The 9,329-nt window shown below is 45.6% G+C and overlaps 1 protein-coding gene across 4 annotated transcripts in view; it reads left to right on the top strand.

Moving 5' to 3' along the window:
* Positions 1-724: 724 nt before the first annotated feature.
* The window catches only part of MTHFD2 (methylenetetrahydrofolate dehydrogenase (NADP+ dependent) 2, methenyltetrahydrofolate cyclohydrolase), a 34,811-nt gene continuing 26,206 nt past the window's right edge, over positions 725-9,329 (top strand). For 3 of the 4 annotated variants that reach the window (XM_015561515.1, XM_015561513.1, XM_015561514.1), the window contains exons 1-3: positions 726-857; positions 6,912-7,096; positions 9,064-9,186. In XM_015561515.1, the coding sequence (XP_015417001.1) occupies positions 757-857; positions 6,912-7,096; positions 9,064-9,186 (409 nt within the window). In that variant the 5' untranslated portion in view covers positions 726-756. Of the gene's footprint in view, positions 858-6,911; positions 7,097-9,063; positions 9,187-9,329 lie in introns of all 4 variants that reach the window. The other variant, XM_006760020.2, reaches the window with a different exon arrangement.

The following is a 9,329-nucleotide window of genomic DNA, read 5'->3' as shown; positions in this document are numbered from 1 at the left end:
AGCTGGTCAATGTTTCTGGTCTCTGTCCCTCTCCCTTCCTCTCTGTAAGAAATCAATAAAATATATTTTAAAAAAATAAAAAGTAAAAAGTGTATGGCCATCTTCCCCAATTATTTACCTAAAATTCAAATTTCATTGTGTCTTGTATATCTTTTTTTTTTTTTAGCAAATAGATACTTTATTTTAATTTTATTTTTCAATGACAGTATGCATTCAATATTATTTTGTATTAGTTTCAGGTGCATCTTGTATTTTTATTTGCAGGATCTGGGAACCCTACATGTGAATACCTTGTTCCAAATCCAACTTCACCCAATTGTTTTGACATCCATTGACAATTCTGAATCAATGGTTCACCAAATTAGTTGCTTTCTAACGCCATCACTCTTTTACATTTATTAGTTGGCACTTTACTGCCCACCTCTTTGGCCACTCTTTACAGCAACAGGCGGACAGTAGGCGCGCAGGTATTTATTTGTTCCAGCAACGAACGAACAAATGCTCGGGTTGGTTGGGCTTCGGCGACCAGCTGCGTCTGGCAAGGGCTTGCCTTCCTCAGCCAATCACCGCATGGTCCCAAGGCTTCCGAGCCTTCCAGGGCCTCTCTCGGGGGCTCTCCTTGCTCCAATCACAAGCAAGGCTTTACTGACAGGGACCAATGGGTGCCGGCGAGAGGCGGGGCTCGACACGCGCCCGCGGTATAACCGCGCTGCCGGCGCGCGCGCTTCTCTTCGGGCACCGACGCCGCTGCGGGGCATGGCTGCTTCATCCCTCGTGTCCACGTTGGCCACCCGGCTGCTGCGACCCGCACAGAACTGCTGCCTCCGTCACTGTCCACTCCATTTCTCGGCTGTTCGGTAAGAGAGTTGGGAGCGGGGCCGCCGGGGCTCCAGAGGGACTCCGAGGGACTTCCTGAGCATCTGCGTCCTGGGCGGCCCAGTGCCAGCCTTTCGGGGGGAGCCTGTCTCCCGCGGGCTCGGGGCGTCGATCTGTCCCGGGGCCAGTCCGCTGGCGGGACGGGGTCCCCGGTGCGGAGCAGAGGCACTGGCGCGCTCTGGGGCGCCCAGGAACATGCCAAAGTGGGCGATGCCGAGATCCGTCTCGGTGAAAGCAGAGGAGACGCTTTGGCGCGCGCCGGGAAGGCTTCCGAATGGGCAGCCTCCAGCGACCGTCCCTCCCCGGGACCCTAGCGGCGGCGGGGGTTGGTGCAGTCTGATGAAATCCCCAGCCGCCCCGCTCAGGGTACCGCACTTCCCCGCTGCTCCGGGAGAGGGGTGTGGCTCGCGCCTCCCCACACCCGGCCCTTTCCCTCCCAGGGAATAAATGCTGTGCTGTGATCCCCGGGGCCTCGGCTGCTGCCCACCCGAGAGCTGGTCAATGCCAGGCCGTGTCAGTTGCGCTGAGAAACACCTGGGGGGCGGGGGGGAGGAGGGGCGCTCTGTTTGCGTTTCATAGGGCGGTATTAGCTTTTCCCTGTGGGTTTGGGTTTTTTTCCCCCCAGAATCTCAAACTCCCATTCTTAAACCTAGATTGAAGACTCTCTGGGGTGGCTGTGATTTCTCTCCCTAAATCTGTGCGCTGTTCCATCTTTAGAGCCTTAGCATTGCCAGCGACCCAAGCCTGGTACCAGGCACGGGGCTGCGCCCTACTGTGCGAATTCAGAGGTGATAGAAACTGTTCTTTAATGGAACTCACCTGTCAAAGGGCAGAAGACACGCGTGTCGTTTCCTCTCGCTGTAAAAATGTTATTAGAGACATGGCCAGGGAGCTCTAGAAGCACAGAATGAGGATTCGTGTGCTCTTGAAAGAAGATTTGGGGGCGGGGACACTCAAGGCTTTTCTTTCTTTCTTTCTTTTTTAAGACTTTTCTTGGTCTGAGCCTGACGTGCCTTTCCAGCACCTCTGTTACAGTCTGTTCTCCTCCTCCTTCCTCCCTTCCTGAGTTCTGGCCACATGGGTCTGTGGCTTTTATGATTGAGAGGAGATTTATAAACATCCTCTAATTTATTACCTACAGAACTGGACCAGTTTGCTTGCTCTCCATCCACAAATATCCTCCTTTTACTTGCCTTTCAAAATAAACAAATGGACTTCCACATCTCTGAGGGCAATACTCAGTTTGGTATTTATGGTTCCATTGTATTGCTTTACTGCTGGCATGTAGAATTTTAAAAATATTTTATTTTTTAAAGAGGCTACATTTATTTCTTTTAGGGGGGTTGGTCTGAGAGTTTCACGAACATAAACTCATGGTTAGAGAGAGAGAGAGAACTATCGTCTAGGAGACAGTGGGGTATAGGGAAAAAGGGACTTTGGAGGCAGAGGTTTACGTTTGTATCTTGTATCTACTGTCCTCAGTTTCCCCTTCTGCATAACAGGGTTATTATACTAGCCCCAAGATAACTGAGAGTAATGAATGCAAAAGTCTTAGCAAAATACCTAGTGTTTAATAGATATTAGTTCCATCCTACTTTGTGTCTGTCTTCATCCATTTCTGGTTCCATTAACCAGTGGATAACAAGAATTCTTTCTAGCCTAGCTGGTTTGGTTCAGTGGATAGAGCGTCAGCCTGTGAACTGAAAGGTCCTAGGTTCGATTCCAGTTAAGGGCACATACCCGGGTTGTGGGCTCGATCCCCAGTGGGGGACTTGCAGGAGGCAGCCGATCTGTGATTCTCTCTCATCATGGATGTTTCTGTCTCTCTCTCCCTCTTCCTTCCTCTCTGAAATCAATAAAAATATATTTAAAAAAAAAGAATTCTTTCTAAAATAATCTGATCTTGAATTGTAAATGCACCTGATGTTCATTGGATTTGGAGGAAAATGGAGATGCTACTGACTAGAGTTTTAGTTTTGATTTTGAATAATCCTCGTGACTTCTTTCTAGTTGTTCATAATTTTAACGGAAAATTTTCTAAACACATTGTGAAAGCACTACATTGCGGAATAAGTATTAGCTAATATACTTAATGTACGTTGGGTTTCCCATGGAACTGAGTCTGTATTTCTGTTTATTTTGAGGTATCTGCCCGTTGGCAGAAAAGATGATGGGAAGTTAGGTGATGACTCACTTGCTGGGCTGTTCCACATGCTGTTGAGCTGTGGTATGCAGAGGAGGGCTGAAACGGTTACATTACAAGGAAAAGCATTGTGGCTTTTTGTTTTGGTTCTTGTTATTCTTTGACAGTTTTTTTTAAAAATATATTTTATTGATTTTTTACAGATAGGAAGGGAGAGAGATAGAGAGTCAGAAACATCAATGAGAGAGAAACATCGATCAGCCGCCTCCTGCACATCTCCTACTGGGGATGTGCCCGCAACCCAGGCACATGCCCCTGACCGGAACCGAACCCGGGACCCCCCAGTCCGCAGGCCGACGCTCTATCCACTGAGCCAAACCGGTCTTGGCGATTCTTTGACAGTTTTGTCTTTTTTTTAAAAAAACAAATTGGCACAACATCCAGAATCTGCCTTTGAGTCTTGGAACACTGGTTTCTTTATCCCAGAACCTTGTGTCCTTAACTTCAGTGTATCATTCTTAGCCCAAATGTGCTGTTACATTCTTTTTTTTTTTTTTTTTTTTTAAATATATTTTATTGATTTTTTACAGAGAGGAAAGGAGAGATATAGAGAGTTAGAAACATCGATGAGAGAGAAACATCGATCAGCTGCCTCCTGCACATCCCCCACTGGGGAAGTGCGCGCAACCCAGGCACATGCCCTTGACCGGAATCGAACCCGGGACCCTTCAGTCCGCAGGCCAACGCTCTATCCACTGAGCCAAACCGGTTTCGGCTGCTGTTACATTCTAAGTTTATTGCTTTCAAAAGGAACTTTTTGATGAAGTAGAAGCTATGTCCTTCTCACAGAATACTTATATATGTATATCTATACCTATATCTATATTTATATATCTATATATATATATCCGTAGAAATATATAAATAAATAAATATATCTATTGCATATTAAGGATACATATGTATGTTTGTGTGAACATAAATCTAACCAATGGAAGAGAGTAAGAAATTAATTTTTATTGAATATATATGCCTGGAAGTTTATATGTTATTTCATTCAATATAAATGAGTGTCCTAAGCCCTCTGTAGTTTTTCGCTCTATAGTGTCCTAAGATTTCAAAATGCTTTTCTGGCCTTGGGTGGGGGGTATTCCTGGTACTAATATAGACCAGGCATGTTGCCAGGGGTACTTGTGTCAGCAAAGTCCTTTTTTTTTTTCTTCATATGTTTTTATTTATTTCAGAGAGGAGATAGGAGCACCAATGATGAGAGAGAATCATTGATCAGCTGCCTCCTGCACAGCCTTTGCTGGGGATTGAGCCCGGGTCCCTTCAGTCCACAGGCTGACGCTCTATCCACTGAGCCAACCAGCTAGGGCAGCAAAACTATTTCAATGAAGTCCCCTTCAACTCTAATTCTGAACTGGATTTGTAAATATTAACATGTTTCCAATTCCTTAATGTGCCATGGATCTATATGAAATGCTATTATTAATTTGTGCTGTGCTAGTACTATTACATATAATCTGGTAAAAGTATTTGGTTTGTAAAAAAAAAAAAGGTATTTGATTTGCTATAAAATGATATCTTCATACCTCACAGGATGCAAATACAGATTAATATAAGGTTTAAATATAAAATTACTGCATTGTATCTAAGACATTGAGGTTTAAAGTATTTAATCATAATACATATAAAAAGCAGACAATGAAGTCTTAAAGACTGTTGAAACTTTAAAATTCTGTCTTACACCGAAACCGGTTTGGCTCAGTGGATAGAGCGTCGGCCTGTGGACTGAAGGGTGCCAGGTTCAATTCCGGTCAAGGGCATGTACCTGGGTTGCGGGCACATCCCCAGTGTGGGTTGTGCAGGAGGCAGCTGATCGATGTTTCTCTCTCATCGATGTTTCTAGCTCTCTATCTCTCTCCCTTCCTCTCTGTAAAAAATCAATAAAATATATATTTTTAAAGATTCTGTCTTAATTAATAGGCTTTGAGAATTGATCATATCTGACCATACAAGTCATCCAGTACCTTGATGTTATCTTTGAGAATTAAATATGTGCCACGAGGGCAAGTAGATAGTTTTAGTGTTTCAAACAGTTGTGCTTCATTGGTCTTGAGGTTGGAGCCTTCCTCATGACACTGAGGACACAAATCTAAAGGGAAAGACTTGTTTTCAGTGGCACCTTTGTGTTTAAGGAACAGATGCTTATCCTACTTTACGTAATGGGAACTTTGTTGTAAGGATTCGTGTGGAAATAGGAAAACCAGGAATCTTCCATATTGGAACGCAGGAAGAGCTGTCTAACCAGTTCCCAGTTCTCGCTGGGAAGAGATAGCCTTTCAGAGATCTGAACACGGTTTTGGTGACTAGAGGTTCCTGCAGACCTGAGTTTCCTCGTTGCCCCACCCCAACCAGCAGTTTTCCCTCCAACAGGACTGCTCTTCTCTCTGTCATATGACTGGGTGCTAACAACACGGGCAAAACACAAACTATAAATGGTATATCAGCACATAAGAAGAACTATTTAACCTCACAGTGGTGAGGGGGTGAAATAAAACAATGATTTTATTTATCTACTAGAGGCCCGGTGCACAAAATTTGTGTACACGGCTGGGATTGTGTGTGTCCCTCAGCCCAGCCTGCACTCTCTCCAATCTGGCCTGCCTGCCTGATTGCCCCAACCGCTTCCACCTGCCAGCCTGATCACCCCCTAAACACTCCCCTGCCAGCCTGATTGAAGCCTAACTTGCTCCCCTGCCGGCCCAATTGCCCCTAACTGCCCTCCTCTGCTTCCTGATCACCCCCAACTGCCCTCCCCTACAGGCCTGATCGTCCCCAACTACCCTCCCCTGATGGCCTGGTCACCCCCAACTGCCCTCCCCTGTTGGCCCGATCGCCCACAATTGCCCTCTTCTGCTGGCCTGGTCACCCCTAACTGCCCTCCCTTGCCAGCCTGGTCACCCCCAACTACCTTCCTCTGCTGGCCTGGTCCCCCCAACTGCCCTCCCCTGTTGGCCCGATTGCCCCTAACTGCCCTCCCTTGTCAGCTTGGTCACCCCCAACTGCCCTCCCCTGCAGGCCTGATCGCCCATAACTGCTCTCCCCTGCTGGCCATCTTGTGTGTTGGAGTGATGGTCAATTTGCATATTACTATCTTATTATATAGGATTTGTTTATTTAGCCTGTCAATTTGTGAATGTTCAGGAGGCCGTGGCATTAAAAGCCTAGACTCTGGATTGAGACAGAGCTGGTTGTGAGACTCAAGTACTAGCTGTCAGTTACTTAAACCCTCTGAGCTTCAGATTAGTGATGGTAACTGTTTCAGTTGACTTTGTACTCCTGCATATGTAGCTGAATACAGATTTCCCACTTTGAATTTGTGCTTCGGATTGCACTTGTTCCCCAGGTTAGGCACCATGTATTTTCATTTAAACTGTAGGTTTTGGGTATTTTTCCCCTACGTTATTGAGAAATAATTGACATACACCACTGTATAAGTTTGAGGTGTACAACATGGTGGTTTGCTTTGCCTATATTGTGAAATGATTACCAAATAGGTTTAGTTAACATCCAAGTCATGTCATACAGACACAACAACAACAAAAAATTTTTTTTCTCCTTGTGCTGAGAACTCTTAGTTAGCATCTACTCTCTTAACAGCTTTCCTCTGTGTCATGCGGCAGTGCTGACTATAATCATGTTGTGCACCACATTCCTGGTACTTATTTATCTTATAACTGGAAACTTGTTCGTTTCTACCCCTCTCCTCCAATTCCCCTCCTCCTATCCCTCAACATTTGGGGTATTTCATGCTCTTTTGGTAGTCTGATCTTTTTACAAAAACTCAAGCTAGTATTTGGTTTTGTATCTCTGTCGCCTTCTGCAGAAATGAAGCTGTTGTCATTTCTGGAAGGAAACTTGCCCAGCAGATCAAGCAGGAAGTGCGGCAGGAGGTGGAAGAGTGGGTGGCAGCCGGCAACAAACGGCCATACCTGAGCGTGGTCCTGGTTGGCGAGAATCCTGCAAGTCATTCCTATGTCCTCAACAAAACCAAGGCAGCTGCAGACGTGGGTAGGTGTCACGCTCGGATCGGACTGCTGTAACAGTGAGGCTTCTCCGGGGCAAACCCCATTGTCGTTTATTACTTTTTTTTTTTTCTGACTAGAAACCCAAGCAGAAGAAGCTAATATGAACAATAGGCAAAACTTTGTCAGAACAGGGTGAGTCTGTTGGGGAGGCTTATAGACTAGGATGAAAGGAATATGGTTTATCTTATCTTTGCCTCTGGTTTTAACATTGGGCAGGTGGCCTTGAATACACATCTGCTTTTCTTGAGCAATGATAAGAGTATCTGAGGTGTTTGATGAGCACTTGAAGGCAATAGAGTGGGGATGGGGCAGTTTGAGGAGACCTCAGTGATGTAGCCGAGGACACAGCATACAGTTGAAGGAAATGAATAACTCTGACTTCTGGGAAATAGCTTTTGATTTCTTCACCAGTTGGTTCCAAATCCAGTTAAACCTTGCAGTTTAGAAGTGGTTGAAGTTTTGAATGCCGAAGGTGTGGGTCTGGGTGGGTGGTGGGAGGTTTGTGGTCTAGGTCTCACTGTACCAAAGGCTTTGTGTGTGGGTAGACATCTCTGGGTCAGTAGTCTGAGCAGGTGCCCTGTCCTTCTGAAGGGCTCTGAAAGGATTGGCGTGACTGGGCAGTGTTCCTGGACCGTGAGCCCTCAGTATATATATTTTTCGATTGGTATACTCTATTCTTTATAACTGAAGGGTGAGGACTCCTGCCCTTCTCATTGGAAAACCTTTAGAGCAGCGGTTCTCAACCTGTGGGTCGCGACCCCTTTGGGGGTCGAACGACCCTTTCACAGGGGACCCTTTCACAGGGGTCACCTAAGACCATCGGAAAACACATATATAATTACATATTGTTTTTGTGATTAATCACTATGCTTTAATTATGTTCAATTTGTAACAATGAAAATACATCCTACATATCAGATATTTACATTATGATTCATAACAGTAGCAAAAGTACAGTTATGAAGTAGCAACGAAAATAAATTTAAGGTTGGGGGTCACCACAACATGAGGAACTGTATTAAAGGGTCGCGGCATTCGGAAGGTTGAGAACCACTGCTTTAGAGCCTCTAGAATAGAGCAAGCCATGTTTTCCCAAGACGTTGGGAGGTACCATGCTGCAGGGGGAACTGGGACTTTGGAACGGGAAGATTGGTTCCGCCACTGGCTGGCTTGTTTCAGCTTTGCCGTGCCTCAGTCTCCTGTCTACAAAATGAGGTTGATGAGGATTACATAAATAATTCATAGAAAGGTCAAGCTAGCATTCTCTAGTGCTATCCACTGAGCCAAACCGGTTTTGGCCAGAGAGTGAATTTTTTATTAGATATGGGGCAGACCTACTCAATGAGAGGAAGCAGAGTTTGCCACCCTAAGATGCAGCTTTTTAAATACCACATGCAGGCACGCAGGTACAGTGCGACTGGAACTTCGTGGCCCATGTGCGCCCGCACGTGGTATTTTGTGGAAGAGCCACACTCAAGGGGCCAAAGAGCTGCAGTTTGCCGACCGCTGCTCTAGTGTATATATTTGTGACGTTACTGTTTCAGGTTCGTTTTGAGCTGATTCATGCTTTTCAGCTACCAGGGTGGATGTGCTAATAAAAACCTCAGTGGCAGAAGACTGGCAGGCAACATCGCCTTGCTCATTAAATGCCTCAATATATGTATATTTCTAATATATTTTTGACTTCAGAGAGGAAGGGAGAGGGAGAGGGAGAGAGATAGAAATACCAATGATGAGAGAGAATCATTGATCAGCTGCCTCCTGCACGCCCCCTACTGGAGACCAAGCCTGCAACCCGGGCATGTGCCCTGCAGGAATCAAAGCCCAGGCATGTGCCCTGACCAGGAATCAAACCCAGGACCCTTCAGTCTGCAGGCTGGCGCTCTATCCACTGAGCCAAACTGGCTAGGGCATGCCTCCATATTTTTTAACTTTGAAATTTTCTTATAGGAATCAACAGTGAGACAATTGTGAAACCTGCTTCAATTTCAGAGGAAGAACTGTTGAACTTAATCAATAAACTAAATAACGATGATAACGTCGATGGCCTCCTTGTTCAGCTGCCGCTTCCTGGTGAGTTTTGGGCTCCACCATTTAGAAGGATTTCTGAGGAGCGGAGAGGCCTGGTTACTTTATACTGCTGGCCCCTAGTGTGCACCTGACTCCAAGGGGAGGTCAAATCCAGAGAGTGAATTTTTTTTTTTAAATATATTTTT

The sequence above is a fragment of the Myotis davidii genome, unplaced genomic scaffold, assembly GCF_000327345.1.
Source record: "Myotis davidii unplaced genomic scaffold, ASM32734v1 scaffold1477, whole genome shotgun sequence".
NCBI classification, from domain to species: domain Eukaryota; kingdom Metazoa; phylum Chordata; class Mammalia; order Chiroptera; family Vespertilionidae; genus Myotis; species Myotis davidii.
This window is presented reverse-complemented; position numbering and strand designations above follow the sequence as displayed.